The 23341-nt window shown below is 34.9% G+C and overlaps 1 protein-coding gene across 1 annotated transcript; it reads left to right on the forward strand.

Annotated features, from left to right (window-relative positions):
* Window positions 1–1416: 1416 nt before the first annotated feature.
* Window positions 1417–21562, forward strand: ppp3r1b (protein phosphatase 3 (formerly 2B), regulatory s1ubunit B, alpha isoform, b). The gene is made up of 6 exons (XM_051092959.1): window positions 1417–1678; window positions 8807–8846; window positions 16663–16839; window positions 17131–17190; window positions 17354–17538; window positions 20195–21562. Exons 1-6 carry the CDS (start codon window positions 1676–1678, stop codon window positions 20240–20242), a joined length of 513 nt encoding a protein of 170 aa, XP_050948916.1. The 5' UTR covers window positions 1417–1675; the 3' UTR covers window positions 20243–21562.
* The last annotated feature ends 1779 nt before the right edge of the window (window positions 21563–23341 follow it).

Below are 23341 nucleotides of genomic sequence, written 5' to 3' on the forward strand. Positions count from 1 at the left end.
AAAGTTAATACAAAAGCAGGCCTCAGAATAAAAGCTCTTCAAAATGTGCAAACAAAACAAATAATGAAATCAAGAAAATAAGGATAAAACATAATTAAAAAAAAAAAAAAAACTAGATATTAAGCTGCACATGTAAAACATTGCAAAAAAAAAAAAAATGCATTTATGTGTTATATTTAGCCATAATCCCAATCATATTTATTACAAATTACTTTTATTTTTATTTAAGAATGGTCAATTAATGTCTGTTAAAAAACTTAATACAAAAGCAGGGCTCACAAAATGTGCCAAAACAAAAACAAATAGAGAAATCAAGAAAACAAGGTTAAAACATCATTTAAAAAAATAATACATACATACATATATATATATATATATATATATATATATATATATATATATATATAATTTATCAAGCTGCACATTTAAAACATCACAAAAAATGCATTTATGAAATGCAATCATATTACAAATTAGGCTACTTTTAATTTTATTTAGGAATTGTCACTAAATGACTGTTAAAAATGTGCCCACAACAAAAACAAATAATGAAATCTAGAAAATAAGGATAAAACTATTTTAAAAATGAAAAAGATATTAAGCTGTGAGTGTAAAACATTGCAAAAAATGCATTTATGTGTTATATTTAGCCATAATCCCAATCATATTTATTACAAATTACTTTTATTTTTATTTAAGAATGGTCACTTAATGTCTGTTAAAAAACTTAATACAAAAGCAGGGCTCACAAAAACAAAACAAACAGAGAAATCAAGAAAACAAGATTAAAACATAATTTTAAAAAATAATATTATATATATATATATATATATATATATATATATATATATATATATTAGTCTGCACATGTAAAACATTACAAAAAAATGCATTTATGAAATGCAATCATATTTATTACAAATTAGGCTGTTAAAAATGTGCCCACAACAAAAACAAACAATGAAATCAAGAAAATAAGGATAAAACTATATTAAAAATGAAAAAGATGTTAAGCTGGAAGTGTAAAACATTGAAAAAATGCATTTACGTGTTGTATTTAACCATAATCCCAATCATGTTTACTACAAATTACCAAGAACATGTTAGACTTTTAATTTTATAATGAGGCACTGCAGCATTTTAGTATGAACCAATACTAAAGGCCAAATTAGGCCTGTATTTGCAAATTTAAGTAACTTTTGAAGTAATAAAGGCATGAAATAAATTCCAATCCACCACTTCCTCTTCATTAAAGTGAAATATTTCGCTTCTCTTTCAGACTTGAGATGCACAATCATTTGATCAACGGTAACGATGCAAATACTCGTGTATTTACAGAGAGAGAATAAGGCAGAAATACCCGGATGTGCGGTTCTAATGCACCTCCCCCCTCCACTCCGCTAGTCTCGCTCGCTCGCTCGCTCCCTCCCTCCCTCCCGTTCTCGCTACACCACCACCACCACCACCACCAACTCAACCCACTGCCTCTTCCCCCTCCGCTGCGGACCTACCGAAGCCACTGCAGTGAATCCGTCATCCGTCGACTGAAAGCCCGAGAAGAAAATCCGAGCGACGCGCCACTGCGACTTCCTCGCTCAGAAAAATAACCGTCACCGACAGCGCCCGTTGAGTTCCGTGAGATTCTGCACAAGGCGAAGACAACCCCGGCGACAGAATGGTAAGGATCCCTTACAGCTCTCGCTAAACCGCTGCAAATACACCCGAGATGGCAGATACTTCCGATACTGTTGCGCCTCGGATCATTCGGGCGTTCAACGCGCGTTTATGGTGCCGCGACGGTCTGGAAATGCGCTCACAGTGTCGTGATCAAAGCCGTTGTTGATAAAACAGAGCCATGGCTGTCAGTGTGGCCCACGTTCAGGACTGCTAGGCTCTGTACGCTAAAAACGGAGAAACACACACGGAAAACACGTCGCTATCTTATAGATTCCGGTGTGAATACTGTATTTGAGCGAGCAGGGATCAAATGTAATGGCGCGGCAGGCGAACAGAAACACTGTATGGCAGCTAGTAGCTGCTGCTCAATCGATACGGCTGTCAAGCTGATCGAGAGCTGGTTTGCGTGTAAAATAGATACGTTGACAACTTGAATCGACTGGTTGATTCCTCAGAAAAGCTTGGCCATTAATTACAAGGTGGGGTTTCCTAAATTTAGGGAACGTTTCTGTCCCCTGGGGTCATTTAAATGTATGCCATGACATGGTCATTTTTAAATGATAGGTTATAATGTTTTTGTGAATCACTTTTTCCTCCTTTGAAGTTTTAAATTTGCCAGAATGTTTTTGTTGGTCTTGTCTGACTCCCCAGACTTTTCAACTTCCCCTTTATGATAAAGAAATAAACAGTGCTAAAATTGAGGTCATTTTGCTTTGCACATTTTCATAAAAGCATACAGATATTTTCAAGTCATTTAATCTAATCATTTAATTAATGAATCTGAGAGTGGGTTTATTTGGTGCAACTGGCCAAACAGGTAGTGTTTTGTCGTTTAAATCTAAAAATATTGTTGAGGAACCGTGTTTATGTGGCCTCGCTGTAATATTTAGTCTTGTTTATGTTATGACGTTTATTGAGTTCAATGTTCAGTGACATCAAAAGAAGTCGTATCTCAAAATTACGTTGATACGGTTCGGTCTGTATCTGAAATCGTACGGTAAGCTGAAGAGTGAGCAACCTGCAGGGTTCCCATAGTCATGAAAACCTGCGAATGTGACCCTGGACCACAAAATAAGTCAGAAGGCTTCATTTTTTAAAAGCTGAATACATAAGCTTTCCATTGATGTATGGTTTGTTAGGATAGGACAATATTTGGCTGAGACACAACTGGTAATCAGAGGGTGCAAAAAAAAAATCAAAATATTGAGAAAATCACCTTTAAAGTTGTCCGAATTAAGTTCTTAGCAATGCATAAAATCAAAAATTAAGTTTTGATATATTTAAGGTGGGAAATTTATAAAATATCTTCATGGAACATGATCTTTATTTAATATCCTAATGATTTTTGGCATAAAGGAAAAATCGATCATTTTGACCCATACACAATGAGTTTTGAGTGTTGATTGGATGCATGGCATTTGAGGTAAACAACAAAAGATGGACACCAGATATTTAACTATTAATGATTATGTGGTTACATTTATTTTATTTTATTTGCATGTCTCACCCTGCTGTCCGTGACCTTATCAGAACGGACTTGTAATTCATTTTTGGATCTTGACCAACCATAAAAATGATTTCTTTTAAAAATCCTAGTCATAATGAAAGTTCGTTGGTCAGAAGGTGTGGGTTTGTTGTTTGTGTGGTATAGGCATTAAATGTAACCTCAATTTACTCTGAATTGCTATCATCAGCAGTGTGACCGATACAATGCAGATTTATGTATAATTAATGATAGCAAACAAGAGATCCACAATATGAAAGTTTAGAACTGACACTAGTTGGAATGAGTGCAGTTTGTTTAATCAGCTCGGTCTGCATATCTGTGCAAGTGACCCTATAAGAAGACACTCAATGCACTCATTTCAAAGAATAGAAAAGTATGCATACTTGAGATGCATAGCATAGCATAACATGCTCCAAGGACTAACTTCACAGACCCAAATTTAGCCTAGTCCAGATACTTTCATTTTAGACATTCGCCCCTATGGTAAAAGAAAAAAAAAAAATCTGTGAAATGTTTCTTTGCAGTCTTTGCAATGAAGCAGCGTTGACTATTGTTGTGTAGTTTAATGCAAAGGTAATAAAATAAAGTATAGTGTTAGGAATGTACATTATATTTTTTAAAAATGAAAATATAAGTATTATATTATATAAGCTAGATTTACAATGTTCGTAACTATGGGAATGCATCATCGTTTAAAAAAAAAAGTAATAACTGGAATATTAAAAATAAAAAAGTAGGCACAGATTAATTATTCACAATAACATCTATAACATGCATTTTAAAAATAGATTTTCATTTCATGCTAACATTTTTAATGCCATTTTTTTTTTTTTTTGAGAAATGTCTGATAAATAATGCAAGTGAACATCTGTTAAACAAATGTTAACATGACCTTTCGTTAAATGACATTTCCCTTTAAAAATACCCAATAAACGCAATATATGTTGGGTGTACAATAAAAAAAAAACATAAAAATGTCTCTTCAAACATATAGCGCAAATCACAGGGATTTTCCTGGGAAAAGACGTGGTCATGAAGTAAAGACATCTGTCCATATGCATCTGTTGCCTCATGATCCTGATGTCTTACTATTAAATAGTCGCTTCTACTGAGGGCGCGTCATGATTGGACGCATTTGGGAGTGTTGTGATATAAAAAAAGAGTAGAACGTAGCCTAATCGAACATTGCTACAATTGTATGAATGTTTCCTCTTGCTTTGCTTTGAGGCGTCTTTCCTTGCCTGTCGACTTTTTCGTGTGTATAACCAGATGAAGTAATCCTAAACCCTCAATCCACTTTAAGTTAATTTGCTGTCTCTCTACCACTAAAGTCAAAATAGCACAGGGCACTCAACCTTAGCTAACCTACTAGCTGTGGCAAAACACTGTCTGTTTGTAGTGCACGTGAGCATTCGGACTAATTTTAGAGAGGGGGGGGGCATACTGAAACGGCTATCTTTAATACAGTAAATTAGAGAAGTCAGAGAACGGTGTTCGACCACACAGTGACTCAAGTGACCGGTCTCACACGAGTTTAATCTACTTCCACACCATATGTGCAAACACACACTTATGTACACACAGCACAGAAAATACAACTCCTTTAGTATCTCTACTAACATGGTTTATCAGCACCAAACCTAAGTGTGCTTAATTTTTGTTATGTTAGAACAATATTAGAACATGTCCCATTTTCTTTTATCGTTTTCAAAATGGCTTATGTAGCCACACAGGAACTTCACTTTGTAAGCTATGAAACTATGTAATAAATGTCTAATAGAGAGCTCTGGAAGTTGCTCCAGAAACTTCTAGGCACAGTGTTGTCCCAGTTTAGCTATCCCACTCTCGAGGTTGTAGTAGCTTAGGTGTCTCCCTGCAAGTTATAACAGGCCTTCAGCTCACAGCTCAATGAAGGCATCATCCGTCTTCCTGACTTGAAACAACTTGATTTTAATCTGGGGTGTCACACCTATTGACTGTTTTTTTTTTGTTTTTTTGTTTTTTTTCTGAAGGCTTGCCCTCTGCTTGTTTCATCCATAGTTCGTTTAAAAATGAAAACGTAATTCATAATTTATTCGTACTAATGCTGTATTATTTTCTTTATTTTTTCATGAAACCCCAGTCTGCTCTTTTTGCATGAAGTCTCCTGTGGTTACCAAAGCAGTATTTATTAGATCAAAAAATGTAGTGAAAACAGTAATATTTTGAAATATTACTGAAATTTAAAATAGCTTTATTTATTTATTTTTTATTTATTCCTGTGTATTTTCAGTATCATTACACCAGTCTTAAGTGTCACATGATCCTTCAGAAATCATTCTGATATGCAAACAGTTGTAAACGGTGGTGCTGCTTAATATTTTTGTGAAAGCCATGAGTCCACAACACACGTCCACGGGATCCTTTGATAAATAGAAAGTTAAAAAGTTAAAAAGAACAGCATTTATATTTGAATTAGAAGTCTTCTGTAACATTATAAATGCATTTACTATCACATATGATCAATTTACTGCATCCTTGCTGAATAACTGTATTCATTTCTGTCCCCAACATTAAAAAATAGTGTATATATATATATATATATATATATATATATATATATATATATATATATAGTGACATGCGAAAGTTTGGGAACCCCTTGCAGAATCTGTGAAGATACGAATGATGAACAAAAGAGAGATCATACAAAATGCATGTTACTTTTTATTTAGTACTGACCTGAGGAAGATATTTTATATAAAAGATGATTACATTATAGTAATAAAAAAAAAAAAAAAAAATTGGTGAAATTATTGAAATAACCCTCTTCAAAAGTTTGGGAACCCTTGGTTCTTTATACTGTTTGTGGTTACCTGGATAATCTGTTTTTTGTTTTATGATGGTTGTTCATGAGCCCCTTGTTTGTTAAAGGAGAAGTCCACTTCCAAAACAAAGATTCACATATAATGTACTCACCCCCTTGTCATCGAAGATGTTCATGTCTTTCTTTCTCCAGTCGTAAAGAAATTGTTTTTTGAGGAAAAACATTTCAGCATTTTTCTCCTTGAACTTCCAAAATGCGGTTTAAATGCGGCTTCAAACAATCCCAAATGCACTTGTAAACGATCCCAGCTGAAAAAAAAGGGTCTTATCTAGCGAAACTATCAGTTATTTTCATTAAAATAATAAAATTTAAATACTTTTTAATCTCAAACGCTCGTCTTGCCTTTCTCTCCCTGAACTCTGTGTATTCTGAGTCAAGACAGTTAGGGTATGTCGAAAAACTCTGATCGTATTTTCTCCCTCAACTTCAAAAATCATTTCAAAATCATCCTACATCGCTGCAGAAGTACCGACTCAGTCTTTGCAAAGTGAACATGCAAAGAATATCAAAAGGTAAAACAGCGATATAGAACGATTTTGAAGTTGAGGGAGAACATGAAATGGAAGTTTTTCGACATACCTTAACTGTCACGAACCGGAACAAAACACAGTCGAGGCAGAGTAAGACGAGCGTTTGGCATTAAAAAGTATATAAATTGTATTATTTTTATTAAAATAACCGATCGCTACGCTAGATAAGACCCTTCTTTCTTGGCTGGGATCATTTACAACCGCATTTGGGATCATTTGGTGCCGCATTTAAACTGCATTTTGGAAGTTCAAAATCAGGGCACCATATCAGTCCATTATATAGAGAAAAATGCTGAAATGTTTTCCTCAAAAAACATAATTTCTTTACGACTGAAGAAAGAAAGACATGAACATCTTGGATGACAAGGGGGTGAGTACATTATTTGTAAATTGTTGTTATGAAAGTGGAGTTCACCTTTAAACTGAGCACTGTTCTTCAGAAAAATCTTCCAGGTCCTACAGGTTCAGCGGGGGGTGAAAACTTTTGAACAGGATTTTTTTTTTTTTTTTATTATTATTGAAATAGCATTTTTTTTTTTTTCATTTAGTACTGCCCTTTGGAAGCAACAGAAGATACATGCATGTTTCCCAGAAGACAAATCAAGTACAATTTACCCTGATCTCCAAATTCAAAAAGTTTTAACCCCCCGGCTCTTAATGCATTGTGTTTCCTTCTGGAGCATCAGTGAATATTTGAACCTTTTTTTAATAGTTGTGTTTGAGTCACTCAATTGTCCTCAGCGTGAAAAGATGGATTTCAAAATCAGAGATCAACATGCATTTTGTATGATCTCTCTTATTTTGTTAAAATAAGACAGATTCTGTAAGAAGTTCCCAAACTTTTGCATGCCATTGTATATGTATATAATCATTTCAATCTTTTAGCATTAAATCAACGGCAGAATTGAATCATTAATAGAGCGAATGTTTTTAGCTCTGATGTCCTCGTTACTATGTTTCTCTTTGTCTTTTCTTCCTTTCTTTCTCTGCTTTCTTCTCTCTATTCTGGCATATTCTCTTCTCTGTGTCTCCTGCTATTTCTGCATGTCCCAGTGTGCTAAAGCTGGATGGTGATGGGGTGGCCTGATTTCTTTCCTGGCTTATTGCAGTGTGTATTTCCACTCTAATGTATAACAAAGGAATGCTTGGGTGGTATGACTCTACGTGTCAGTCGCTAGACATTTTGCAATAGCATTTATATAGCAGTCAAGACATTTGCATGGTTACTAGTGGCCTTCAAGTAATGAAAAAGGTTGATTAACATTCAAATATTTCTGTCAAATAGATGCTCAAAAATCCTGGAAAAAAAATAGCGTGGTTTCCATAAAAAGACTAATCAGCTGTTTTCAACATTGATAATAGTAAGAATGTTTCTTGAGCATCAAATCAGCGTATTAAAATGATTTCTGAAAGATCATGACTGGAGTAATGATGCTGAAAAATTAACTTTGCATCACAGGAATAAATTACATTTTAAAATATATTCAAATAGAAAACAGCCCTTTTAAATTGTAATAATATTTCACAATATTACTGTTTTTACTGTGTTTTTAATCACATAAATGCAGCTTTGGTGAGTGGAAGAGACTTCCTTCAAAAACATTAAAACACCAACCTCAAACTTTGAGTCAGTACGTTATCAATATGAATATCAACATGAATCAGCCATCAACCACACTGCGCTCTAGATTTTGGTTAAGTCAGTTGAGACATCAATAAAGGATGTTGCAGCTTTATTTCAGTATGATTGCTGATATGATCATTGATAATGTAGTGTCTATGTGCTTTCACTTTATACATCTACAACATTACACACAGCAAAATCCAGTTTCATTCGGTGTCTGTTCTCTGAGACCGATGGCCTCCTCCATAGCACTGTAAACTCCTCAAATCTGATTAGCTAATTAACTAAGACACATTAAGAGCCATAGTTGTGACACTGATGACCTTTTCGCCTTATGACTCTGGTGACAGCTGTTTGTCATGTAGAGAGAGCATACAACATTTATTAAATCGACTTTAACATTAGAGTAGACAGTGGCTTATTATAGATGGTACACTCGGTTGAGGTATATGAGGCAAAGTCATTATGTAGTTACAAGTGAAATTCGCCTCCCTTTGGATATTGTTGTCAAGCCTGTCAAGCTTTAGATAACCTGTAGGATTGATCAGTAACATTTTATCTGCGTTGTCATGCTGATTCAGACTTTTGTTCTCTACCTACAGGGAAACGAGGCGAGTTATCCCTTGGAGATGTGCTCACACTGTAAGTATTTTGGGCTGTTGCTCCATCTTACCTCAAATTGTGTTTTTTTGCTTCCTGTATTTCACTAGAGGTACTGAAGCATAAGCGAGTCAAACAAAATCAACCTCAGTGTCTTCCTGTAGCTCTAGTAGCAGAAATAAGTGCGAATACTGCTGCTCTATCAGATCGATCCTCACAAATGAAAAAAATTGTACCAAATGTTTTAACAAGTATTTGTGCTTACTTACGGTGACAGTGAATGTGCAAAATAAACTTAGAGGTGATAAAAGACTGCTCTTCACTGTGTTACTATATACAACACACTTTAAAAAGCCACAGCTAATTGTGACATTTATTATAATAGGTTTAAGTGAAGATTGTTATGAGTTCACTTAAATTAAAAGTTACGGTATTTTTTAAAAATGTTCTTTAACAGTTTGGGTCTATTAAATGTTGAAAACGATGGTTTAAAAGTATATTGGTATCGATGGTACTTGCCTTCATTCATAGCACTTAGTAAAAAAGATGCCATTAAACAATTAAATGTTCAAAACACCGTCTTTATATTGTTTCTACATTATTTTAAAAATTCAGTATGAAAATATAATTATGATTAATGTTAGGTGCGATATAATCATGAATAATTGCAGTTTAACTGAAAAATAAAAAAAATTGCAATTATTAATTCTAAAAAAATATATATATAGTAAGAGATAGAAAGAGAGAAGATAGAAAGAGGGAAGAACAAACAGGATCAAACTACATATATATATATATATAGAGAGAGAGAGAGACAGAGGGAGAGAATCATTGCTATCAGTTGTATTTGTTAATATTAAGAATTATTTCTTGTTTTCATACTTTTTTTTTATCTGAATTTTAGCAAAAGGTTTAGTAATGTAGTCATATTTTTATTTTTTTATTTTTAGATATGTCTATTTAGTTATTGATTTTTATTGTACTTTTAGTTTTGGTAGTTTTATTATTTAAATAATTAAAATTATTTACTGAAATAAGGTTTATTTTTAATATTTTATTTTATTATTTTTTTGTTTTACTGTTAACATTTATTTTTTATTTTTACATTTTAGTACATTTTACTCTTATCTATCTATCTATCTATCTATCTCTCTAAGTTTTAGTAATGTAGTAATATTTAACTTTTTTAGATATGTCTATTTAGTATTATTGATTTTTATTATTAATATTATGAATTATTTTTGAATCACTTTGTATTTGAATTTTAGCAAAAACAAATTATTAATGTAATATATATATATTTTTTTTAGATATGTCTAGTTTTGTTGATTTTTATTTTACTTTTAGATTTGGTAATTTTAGTATTTAAACTAAATTTAAATTGTTTACTGAAATAGGTTTAATTGTTTATATTTTATTATTATTGTTATTATTATTATTATTATTATTTTACTTTTTACAGTTATTTCTCATTTTGTGCATTTTAGTACATTTCACTTTTTTGTGACACTTCCTTTTTTTTCCTGTTTTAAATACATTTAGGTAATTGTGCATACTTTTTTTTGTGTAAATAGGGTAATGCTAGTCATAGGTTTAGTCAAATTCTGAGCTTAATTATTTTTAGTTGAGCACTGGGTCTAAAGCAGTGTCTTAGAAAACAGTGATTATGTAATTATTGATCTATGGATTATGTAATTGTAAAATTGTGTACAGCTCATCAGATGAATATTGTGCATTTTTGTTTCATTGATTTTTATTTCAGCTTTAGTCATTTTAATTTTAGTGATTTAACTTACATTTGACGTTTTGCACATTCACGTCATATAAACGAAGATTGTTAGTCGCTTACATGTAGCTCGTGGTGGGTGATCAGAATAAGCAGTCAGTGTAGTCTAGTCCGGTCCTTTAAACACCTGCGCCTGCTGCTCTGAGATCAGCTGGAGATCAAGACATGAGGCAGAGGGCATCCCCTGGATCAGTGGGGCTCTCCGGGTTTGGAGCAGGGCCAGCGCTAGTGCAACCAGACTAGACAGGGTGGCGTACTGTGGAAATGAGAGCCATAAATGCCTCCAGCTGGTAAAGGTTAGCCTTGGGGCTGCAGGAAGAGCCTGCTTATTTTTAGAGTCGGTGGGAGTGAGTAAAAGAACACGAGGTGATGGTCCGTTTTTAATAGGTTTCTTTTTTTATGTGCTTTTCTGTTCTATTTTAGACATTGTAAGTACTGACAAGCTTTTGCACCTTTGACAACCCTTTTTCACTGACCGGACCGGTGCTTGGCTGAATAATCTAGGACAAACACTTTCCATTTATTTAAAGGGACAGTTCACCTATAAATGAATATTCTGCCATCGTTTATGCAACATCTTGTTGTTCCAAAACAAAAGAAGATATATTTTATATTTTTTGTCCAAACTATAATCCATAATATCTTCTTTTATGTTCAAATATGGTCCAGAAACATTTGTCAACGTTAAGTCATACAGTTTTCAAATGACATAAGGGAGAGTAAATGATGACAGAATTGCCAATGTTGTGTGAACTGTCCCTTTAAGAGATGCATTCTGATGTAACCGTTTCCTCATAACCTTTCCACAAATAGACATTGCTTTTTGAAGGGATAAAATGTTGCAGACATTTCTGCTTTTTGATACTATGATATCTAAATTATTAAACTTTTTTTGCACCTAATACACTGTTTAAGCATATTAAACTACGTTTAGCAAGAAAATACTGTTTCAGTGTTTAATTTCTTGACATTTCTTGATTATTAATTAAAACGTTTACTGGCTATTTGAGTAAAAATTAATTTAGAGTCTTTTTTCATTGTACGTCTTTCATATTGAGCCACGTAAGATCAGCTATGTAGAACTACATTTCCCAGAGTTCTCTGGGTACAAGCACAGGGTTTTTTAATGTTGCTATGGCAACTTCACTGGCACAGGTTTCCAAGACCACTGTGGGAAGACCATTGAGTTTATTCCTAGCGCACAGTGAAGAAAAAACTACATGTATTGTCCTGTTAGTAAGAGGACAAACCTCACTTAAAGATCTGATGCTAGCATGCCACTAACATGACAGATCCAGTGATCAGTTCTTCCTCATTTAACCCAGTGGGAGGTCAGAGGTCAAGGCGAAGGGTGAAAGATTAGTTGCATCATTCCCGAGAGGCCTTGCTGCAGAATGAGGAGGCAACGGTAATTAATTTTGCAGGACTGTAACAGGGTGATAACAAGTATGCTGCTGTGAAACTGAGCCACCTGTTGGTCAGATGGGTGCTTAGCAACCACAAGGACATCATAAGGCCTCTCCAGTTAAACACTGTGGTAACAGGACTCTTATGACATCGTCCCAAATCATTTTTGTAGGTGCAATGCATTTGGCAAGCACAGAGTGTTGATGTGAAATGTAAGAGATAAGATGGCCACCAGGTTTAGCACAACAATATATCACTGCACCGTTTCGATGGGTTATAATCACTAGCGTACTAGAGAAAGTATGCATTTTCAATTTGCTAGTCAGTCGGTTGTCTGAACTGGTGTTAGATTAATAGAATAAAAATGTCCTGATAAGTTACTCACCCCATGTCATCTAAGATGTCCATGTCTTTCTTTCCTCACAAATTTGACTGTTTTTGTATGTTTATTTTTTTTGAAAATTACTGTTTCGCTAGATAAGATCCCTATGCCACACTGTAACTGCCTGTCATAACATGTCTCTCAAGCGTTTATACGGCGATCTGTCATGCAACATCAAAGACTGTCAAAATGCCATTTATTGTTTGAATTTCCAGGGGGAAAATGCTGTACTTGTTCGGTACTTGTACACATGCCGAACCGAAACATCCATACCGAAATTTACGGTGTGAATACATGCACAATTACACCCCTAGTCATTTTTCAATTATGATAACACATTGTTTACCATTGTGGCTTTACTACTGATAGAATTCTACTATAGTATCTTTACTATTTTAATATTTAAAAATTTACTTCCACTGTGCAGCAAGTACCTCACTATAACCCAGATGCCCTTATTGTTGTTAACAAAAAGGCTGGACTACTGAAAATGAACATCTGTGGTAACTTTTAGGAAAAGTTTCTTTCCTTTTAGGAAAGTCATTCACTTGGTGGCCATCTTGGCCAGCTGTTATTTCAGTCATGCAAGTACAACTCTTTGAATATCTTTGAGTGGAAATCAGATGTTCACCAAACTTATGATTAAATTTTCTATTTAAAGTCATAAATGAAATCTGACAACAGCTGTCTCATAGATTTAGTAACAGTCAAATAGTGTTAAAAAGCTTATTTTTCAGGCTAGACCTGCCAGTGTGCATGCGCGTCTAGTAGTGCTGGGCGATACAACGGTTCAAACTTTAAACCAGCTTGAATGAAGCGAACTGTATGAATTAAAAAAAAAAAAAAAGGGAAACACTGTATCACTGATGTTCCATAAGCACCACCTGCTGTCAGAAAGTGAATTTGCGTTCTCATTCAGCCTGTCTGCTGTTTTTGTTTTGTTCAGATGTTTTATGTAGCATAATGTCAAAAAGCTAAGGTCAGACCATTCTGTTTTCGCTTTGAATTTTGAAAATAAAAAAAAACTAATTTACATCCAACACTGCTCTTGCTATATGTAGCATGTTTGTTTTGATCGTGACTAAAATGCAGTGGTTCGGCAACGGTTTTATGCATTCTGATTCATATAAAGACACAGTCAGGAAAAACCGTGACAAGCAGTCAAACTGCTAGTGCATTGTCTTCGAATATCTAAAGTCTTTGGTTACAGTCAACATTACACCTCATGCTGTCAGTTCAGCTTAATTTGTACTGAGCGTAACTTGCACAGAATGTTCCTTTAAGCTGGTTTTGGATTCACCTCTTCCCAAACAATTGATTTTCTTAAAGGGCATTTATATAAGACATTTTCTTATGTTTGAAAACATCTAGATAGAGCAGAATGAACTGTCCTCATACACATTTTATAAGTGAACGCTTATGACCACAAAACAGCGGTACAAATGATATTGCAGTATTTGACACATTTTTCTAAACCATCATGCGCTAATGAGCACGTATGCCGCTGCTCTTCCTCTGCTAAGTTGGCCGTCCTTGTTGCTAGGGGGCTTTTCTGAGAGGCCCTTATCAGCCATTACAGCGGGTGAGTGTGAGAGACCATAGAGGATCAGCCTGACTGCTATAAATATTCCCCCTCTGTCTCTCCCATCTCCACATTGTTTGAATACTGTGGCTCGGTGATGCAACTGCCCCTGCTGATGCCGATGGGTTGCACAGAATAGCCTGAAATTTTTAGCTTATGTTTTTATTCTTCTATTGGCTTGAATGACCCTTTGGGAAACATAAATAACACTGTCAGTATGTGCATTGTGACACCGGCATCCTTTGTCCTGACGTCTCGGTGAGCGACAGATGTGTGATGGTGTAATAGAGTCACCTGGTTTAATGACACACATTGGCACTAGCTGTATCAGGGTTAATCCATGGCATATTAATAGATATGAAGAATAAGCGGTTACATCATCTGCTTTAGGGTAATCTGGGAAGTGTCCACAAACTCAAAATAGCACAGCGGAAGTCATCATATGTGTCTTTGTTTCTTGTATCTAAGAGAATAACTGGGTTTACAACAGCAGTAAGGCAGAACTCTCTTTTTATCTGCTTGCTTTCCATTCAAACCAAGTTTTGGAACCAAGTCAACTTGAATATCATGTTAGTGGACTTACATTGTACTTGAATAGTGTAAAGGAATTAAATTGTCTTCCTGAGGCCCAGATATTCACTCTTACCCTCTATAAAAGACATTTGTTTGTTTTTTTTGAATAAGCAATATCTCGCATTAGGGCTGGGCGATATGGCAAAAAACATGGTGCTCAAAAGAAGTTCACTCCCATCTTATTGCATGTTTTTCCTATTTCACTGCCCACATCACATCTTTGTCAACACAAAAGCGCATTCTGTGTGAATGGCATCGACCGATATGAGCATGTCACACGTGTGCAACATGAGGTTGGATCGTTCTTTTCTCTTTATTGTTGTCATTGGCATATTGTCAAAGTGTCTAATTCTAACGTTTGGTAATATTTCTATTCAAAATCATGATTCCTCGATTTCTAAAAAATAAAAACATGGCAAAACATTAAAATTCGAATTAATCAGTAAAATCTCCCAGCCCTACCTCATGTATCGGGAATATTTATTTGTATTATTTTTTTCAATTTTAAATTGTTACGGTTATATTAATTATATTTAAAATGACCGAAACCTTCAAGTGTTTTATTTTATCTGTTTATGTCACAAAATATAAATTGCAGTGAAATGAAAATAATTGTGTGGTATATTTCCAAATAGTGATAGTTGTACTCAATTAAAATGTAACATGCAAGGCATTTCACATTTAATAGTGTTTTTTTTTTTTTTTTAACTTTTTTTAATAAAACTATCTAAAGAACAGATAAAATAGAAAAATAAAAACAGATTTTAGTGGGCTTAAAGGGATAGTTCACCCAAAAATGAAAATTGCAGCATGATTTACTCACCCTCAAGCCATCCTAGGTGTAAATGATTTTCTTTTTTCAAGCGAATGCAGTCAGAGCTGCATTAAAAAAAAAAAAAAATTGCTCTGGCTCCTCTAAGCTTTATAATGGCAGTGAATGGGTGTTGAGATTTTGAAGTCCAATAAAGTGCTTTATAAAGGCCTTCTGAAGTGAATTGATGCGTTTGTGTAAGAAAAATATCCTTATTTAAAACTTTATAAACCGCAGTCTCTATCTTACGCTAACATTTTTCTTTACAAATTCTTGTTTTGTACTTGTAATTCATGACATGTTGTGTGTTTTGTTTTGCTCTTGTGTTCATCACTTCATTCCAGGACTTGTGCTATGCTTTGTGTACACGTGTACATCAGTTAGTGGAAGCTAGAGATTACAGTTTATAAAGTGTTAAATATGGATATTTTTCTTACAAAAAACGTGTCAAATCACTTCAGAAGGCTTTATTAACCCCCCCCCCCAGAGCCTTGTGAAGTATGTCTTATGATGGATGGATGCACTTTATTGGACTTCTCAGCACCCATTCACTGCCATTATAAAGCTTAAAAGAGCTAGGACATTTTTTAATAAAGCTTCGATTGTATTCGTCTGAAAGAAGAAAGTCATTATATACCTAGGATGGCTCAAGGGGTAATTTTCATTTTCGGGTACTGTCCCTTTAAATGGTACGCTTAAACTAGTTATTTCCTTTAAAAAATCTATGTTAATTGAGCAGAATTATATGAGCAGAATGAGTTGTGAGTTATGCAGAAGTACAAGTACTTTGTTACATATGTATTGGGACTTCTGATCGTTAGAAAGGTCGAGAATCGCATCTCTCAGCCACGTTGTGATTTAGATTTTTAATTCGATTAACTGCACAGTGCTAACAGCAAACAGCCTGGCAGCCGATTACTGGAGGTGTGTACCACGTGGCTGTGTGAATGAGATTAGTTCATTTAGCAGTCCATGCAGCACAACAGCGAGCTGTAGTTGAACGGCAGTCCTCTGAGGGATGACCATGACTGCCAGGCAGGAGAAACTGGGTAAGGTTCATTCTGGGATGGGTTCTGGCTTTCTGACGGCAGCCGAAAATGAATGGAAGTGTGTGTGTATGAGTCCTGGATGTGGAATATTGCATCACTGCGTGTATGAGCGATTGCTTTAAGACCTGTGCAATCTTTGAAGTTGTTTTTCAAGATGGATGTATGGTTGTAGCTGAAGAAAATCAAGGATAAAAGGATGTGTTGTTTGTTTTTTTTTTGTTGAAATAACTTGTTTTCACTGTTTTCTCCATCTCTCTCTCTATTTCAGTTGACGCTGATGAGATTAAAAGACTAGGAAAGCGGTTTAAGAAACTCGACCTGGATAACTCAGGTTCTCTCAGCGTGGAGGAGTTTATGTCTCTACCGGAGTTGCAGCAGAACCCGCTGGTGCAACGAGTCATCGATATATTCGACACAGATGGAAACGGAGAAGTGGACTTTAAAGGTTTATTTCTGTTTATTCCAGTAGATGTGTGGTGTGCATTGTTTATGGGTTTTCTAAGCATTATAATGGTGAAGTCATTGCGAAGCATGCTGAATTCCAATTGGTCTTTTTTGCTTGCGTTTATTTGCAAGCTGAATTGTGATTGGTCTTGTGTTCCTTGCATATTTTTAACCATTTATAACTGCAAAACAAAGGCTTAAAATCTGTTCCCTTCTGGCCGGTTGGAAGAACTGATATTTCCCACAGGAAATGTAATATGTGTGCACTTTCTGTCTTTTTTTTTTCTTGCAGAGTTCATTGAAGGTGTCTCTCAGTTCAGCGTCAAGGGCGACAAGGAGCAGAAGCTCCGCTGTGAGTCTTTTTTAGTCTTAATTAAACTTGACAGTTAAAGAGTTCAGTGCACCTAAAAACAAAGTCGATCCAAGAAAACCTCATAAAACTGTTTGTTATGCACTGCAGCAAAGCATTCAGTGGCTTTTTCTGATAGGTTTTTATTCTTTGCTTGTTTCTGCAGTTGCATTCAGGATTTATGACATGGATAAGGATGGCTACATATCCAACGGAGAGCTGTTCCAGGTGCTCAAGATGATGGTAGGGAATAACCTGAAGGACACCCAGCTGCAGCAGATCGTCGACAAAACCATCATTAACGCAGACAAGGACGGGGACGGGAGGATATCTTTCGAGGAGTTCTGCGCTGTGAGTAATGAAAGGGCCATTTCATTTTGAGTCTGGTTTTTATTGTTGGGATGCACTGAAATTTGACGCACCAAACACTTTCATCTGCATTTCTCACGTTCTGCTTTTGGTACAAGAGAAAATAGGCTCAAAATCAATCAAAAGGGTCATTTTCACTAGTTATGCACCACATTTTTTTTTTTTTTTTACTAAAATTTAAAATAGGTGTTTATTTAATAATCATTGAATCAAATTATTTATATTAGCTTTTTAAAAGTATAATTGTTTCTACTCCAATGTGTGGCTGTAATAACTTGTTTTCATTAGATTTATGTAAACCTGTATTAAAGGGGTGCTATTATGCTTTTTCACTTTTTTTTTTTCAAACTGTAGTCAGTGTGTGGTGTGTATCTTTGGGCATAAAAAAGATCTACAAAGTTACAAATCTCAAAGTCCACTCCAAAAGGAGATTTTAAAAATCCCTTTTCAACAACTACAATGAACGGCTCCTTTGGACTACAACGTTTGTTTTCCGCATGCAATGATGTCACAACACAGTCCATTAGAATATCGTTAAATTAAATCCCGCCCACGTAAATTAAAATTGTTGGGGGTGTGTAGGGATGAGGTGGGGGATTAGCCAAACTTTAGCGATGTAGCATGAAGAACCGCTTCAACGAGCCGCAGCGCGGTGGGTATAAACACAAACATTGACTAGAGTGGCCGCTTCAGAGCTGTAACGCGCCACAGATGTGTGCAGTGTGTGGTAAGAGATTTATTCATCATACAGTGTAGATAGCTTCACTTATAATGCAAGTGTTTTTTTTAAAATGCATAAACTTGCACTAGAATAGGCTAGGCTAATCAGTGATGATGTTCTTTGATAATGTTAGGCTGCTTTTAGCCTTATGCTGGAGCTGGTTTTGGGCAATGAAACTAAGTATGTAAAATAATTAAATACATTAGCAAGATAATATCCTGTATTGGCGATCTCGCAGGCTGACGATAGGACCCAAAACTACTGTAGCGTATTATTTACTCACCCTCCATGCATCCTAGGTGTATATGACTTCCTTCTTTCACACGAATGCAATCTGAGTTATGTTAAAAAATTAGCCTGGCACTCTCAAGCTTCAGAATGGCATAGATGGGTGTTTCTCCTCATCAGTCCAAAACAAGTCCAATAATATGCATCCATCCATAATAAAAAGTGCCTCACACAGCTCCGGGGGTTAATAAAGGCCTCCTGTAGTAAATCGATGTGTTTTTTAGGAAAAATATCCATATTTAATACGTAAGAATCACTTTAATCTAGCTTTCACTAACAGTTGTACACGGAACTTGCTTCTTTGACGAGGGGGCGTGGCAGTACTGAAACACCATCTAAGCTGTTCGCCAATCACAACATAGTGGGACAGCTAACCAATCACAAAACATTTTGTTTTTCGGAAGGCGGGACTTCATTTATTATTATTTTATTTAATATTTTTTATTTTATTTTTATTGATTCCTGCATTCAAAAAAAAGTCAGTTTTTATCTCCTAGAATTATTTTTGAAAAAAACAAATAAATTATTTAGGGGGTAAAAAAAATATTGTCTAGTACTCATGAGTAACTGAATTTATTGATTTATTCGATTTTTTTTTTTTTTTTTTTTCCAAAGGTTTATCAAATTTGTATTTTAATTTTGTTATTTTTATCGATTCCTGCATTCAATTGAAAAAAATAAAAATGTAATTGTATCTCTATTAAATGATTTTTGGGGGTAAAAAAAAAATAGTACTCATGAGTGACTAAATTTATTGAATTATTTATCGATTCCTGCATTTAATTTAGTTTTATTCATTTTTATTAGTTTTTTTCCCCAATGGTTTATCATCAATATGTTATTTTATTTTTGTTATTTTTTTTATCAACTCCTGCATTCAGTTAAAAAAAGGTCCATGTTTATCTCTATTAAATGATTTTACAGGTAAAAAATTGTGTAGCACTCATGAGTGACTGAATTTGATTTTTATTTATCGATTCCTGCATTCAATTAAAAAAAAAAAAAGTTAGTTTTTATCTCTAATTAAAATGATTTTGGGAAAAACTATTGTCTAGTACTCATGAGTGACTGAATTTATTGATTTATTACGGGGTTTTTTTAATTATTTTTTTCCCCAAAGGTTTATCTAATTTTTATTTTATTTTTATCAGTTCCTGCATTCAATTGAAATGCAAAAAAAAAAAAAAAAGGTCTAGTACTTATGACTAAGTTTATTGATTCCTGCATTCAGTTTTTTTTAAAAAAATGTCAGTTTCTGTCTCTATTAAAATGATTTTGGGGTAAAAAAAAAAATATATATATATATATATATATATATATAGTCTAGTACTCATGAGTGACCTGAATTTATTGATTTATTAGGGGTTTTTTATACCCTCCCCCCCAAAAAAATTATCAAAATTTTATTTTATTTGTGTTATTTTTATTGATTCATGCATTTATTTGGAAAAAAAAGTCAGTTTTTATCTCTATTAAATTATTTTGTGGACTAGTTATTGATATATTTTCTTTGTATGTTTTGAGTTGTGGTGTTTTAGTGGTGGTGCTTTAGTAAGGGAGACATTATAGGAGTTTCCTCTAGTTACGAAATGCACTGACACTTTTTTTTTTTTTTTCTCTCTTCCGCAGGTGGTTGGTGGCTTAGACATTCACAAAAAGATGGTGGTGGACGTGTGAAGAGACGGAACAGGCCCTTCACTGAACACCCTCTTTTTCACTTCTCCATTTCTGAGAATCAGCTCCAGATGTTCCGCTAACACGCTCTCTCTTTCTTCCTCTCCCTCTATCTCTCTCTGTCCGTCGCTCTTTTTCTGTCTTTCTCTCTTTCAATGGAAGTATTTCTCTGAATGATGCCTCTGTTCCCCGTCTGTACTCCCTGAGCCTTGTGACGCCTGCCATCCTAAGTGTTATAGAGCATGAGATTCTTCTGTCCACGTTCTCGGGTATTTAAGGACAGTCAGAGACGACTTCTCTGTCGATTACCGAGCGATTCAGTGTGGTGGAGAAGGAAGAGAGGAGGGGGTGTGTGTGTGTGTGTGTGTGTGTGTATGTATGTCTGTTTGTGTATGTATGCGTGTATGCATGTGTGTACGTTGTTTATTTTTCTTTTCGAAGGGGGGATTTTTTTGTATTTATTTTGGTCCTGTCTTTTTTAAAGATGATCTAGGTCTACAGGGAATATGTGTATGTGAGCGATTATTTATATATATATAATATATATATATATATATATATATATATATATATATATATATATATATATATATTATATGACTTGACACTTGATTTCAGCGCAACTCGCTTCAAGCATGAAGTGCCAATCAAAACATATATGTGGGATTTAACAATAGCTGAATATTGGAATCGCTATCTGATGTTCTTCATGTCATGGGGAGATTAAAAAACGTCATCAAGTGTATCATCAAGCATTTTGTTTCCACCTCTTGTTTGAGCAAATATCTGCTTCAGATCTGACGCTACGTGCAAATCCGATTTGAATTTTCTACCGAGAATGTGTGCGCGTATGTAAAGTGTGCCGTGTTAATATTGTCAGGGAGTTCATCTACCGTCTTGCTTTCTGATATACAGTAGACTAGGATTAAAAAGCAAATATATTTGAAGTTGTGCACATATATACACACGTATGGTTTACTTTCAAGACCGGTGTTTTATCGCAGGGGGTCGGGTGGGGAGGGACGATCAGATCACACCACATGTTACTGTAGGATGGAACAGTGCCATCAGTTAAAAAAAAAAAAAATTCTGGACGTTTTCTTTTTCTTTTTTTTTTTTTCGTGTGTGTATTCTGGATTTACTACCATTTGAACACAGCAAACGAGTCGTTTTGATTTACCTCTCGACATTGTAGGATACAGTGCGTATTGTGGCAAACTGAATCCACAATAACACCTGATTTGAATATTTGTTTGTGGAAATTTACGGTTAATTTTTGTTCCAACTTGACTGCAGGCAGCATTGTAAAGACCTTAGTAGCTCATATTTGTATATTAGGGACTGAAGGACAGATTGTGTGTTTTGTGGGTTCGGGTTTTTTCTAAGCTTTAATCGAGTTCGCAGCATGTTACCTGAGAGGGATCGTCGAAGTAGGCAAAACCAGATCTGACTGACTGACTTATCAGCTTCTCTCTTTTCCTTCGTCATTTCAAAGATTGATCCGATTGTTTAAACAGGAGAGAGACCAAACCAGCCGCTGTCAATGCGGACGAATAAACTCGAAGCGTTCGGCCACTCCGCTGTTTTGCTTTAAATGTGATTCTCCCGCGCAAACCGGCGCTTTTGGCGCCAGCTGCTGCACGGTGACGACGCTTATAAATATGTCTTTCCCAAAGACCGTTGAGGTCTTGTGATGTGCTTGCATGATACGGGAGGGTTTCGCTCTCTTTTTTTTTTTCTTTCTGTTGTGCATGTAGATCTGATTTTTTTTTTTGGGGGGTGGGGGGGTTCTCTTGTTTACATATGAATCGTACTATTGAGATATTATAATCTGAATGACAGTTACATATAAATATATGGACGTTGCCAAACTTTTGGTAAATGTTTGAATATGGAAATGATTTTAAAGCGAGTTTCTTCACTACATTTATCCATAAATATTATTATTCTGAAAATTGAAAAATAAAAACGTGTGAGTTATTCTGGATTGGTGTCCGTCACTCCCAGCGAAGCGTCCTCTAATTTCTTTTTCTTTTTTTTTTTCTTTTTATGTTAATTTTTTCTCCTTTTCCGTTCTTGGTTGAATTGTTTTGTACAGAATGTGTGTTTGTTAATGCTCTTTGCTTTCAGTTCTGTTTTGTATTTCTTTAGCTGGGGGTCAGACAGCCATCTACATAACTTTCGATGGGAGAGCGATGGGTTTTTGGACAAAGGAAACATACAAGTGAATGAAAACGTTTCGCTTTTAGGTTTAACGTTTTGTTTCTTTCTTCATTTCTCTGCATGCTGCGTCATATGCTGTGGGAACCATTGAAATGTCATTCATGAAAATGAGAAATAAAATATTTGAGACTTGTACAACCGTGTTCTGTCTATTTTCCACCACGATTTCAAAAAGCAGTATACATTTCTTAATATACCGGATATTTAAAGACTTGTCATATTTGATTTGCCGTCAATACTTAGTTTTATAAATCAAACAGTTCCTTAATGACAAAGAAGTCAGTGTTAGCAAAGAATTCGGTGATGTTCTGTAGCGTTAGCTGTAAAAAGATGCTAGAAATATGTGACACGGGACCACAAAACCAGTCATAAGTCGCACGGATATATTTGTGGAAATAGCCAACCCATTTTACCCTTTTATACCAAAATTCATTAGTATATTAGGTAAAGGTCATGTTCCATGAAGATATTTTGTAAATTTCCTACCGTAAGCATAATTTTTGATTAGTAATATGCACTGCTAAGAACTTAATTTGGACAACTTTAAAGGCGATTTTCTCTTTATTTAGATTTGCACCCTCAGAAGTAGTTGTATCTCGACCAAATATTGTCGTATCCTAACAAACCATACATCAATGGAAAGCTCATTTCTAATCTCCATTTCAAAATATTGACTGGTTTTGTGGTTCAGGGTAGCATAACAACATTAACTTAAAGTTGACACCCTCATATACGCTGATTATCAGTCCCTCACTGGACGTTTTCATTCTATCGTGTGACTAAATTAAGATAATATAATTAATAGTGCCTGATGTTGACCAGAACTTACTTCTAAACGGTTTCTATGTTCTTTAAATAAACATGCGTTCTTAAATTGCG

Source organism: Labeo rohita, chromosome 1 (genome assembly GCF_022985175.1).
Source record: "Labeo rohita strain BAU-BD-2019 chromosome 1, IGBB_LRoh.1.0, whole genome shotgun sequence".
In the NCBI taxonomy this organism is placed as follows: Eukaryota; Metazoa; Chordata; class Actinopteri; order Cypriniformes; family Cyprinidae; genus Labeo; species Labeo rohita.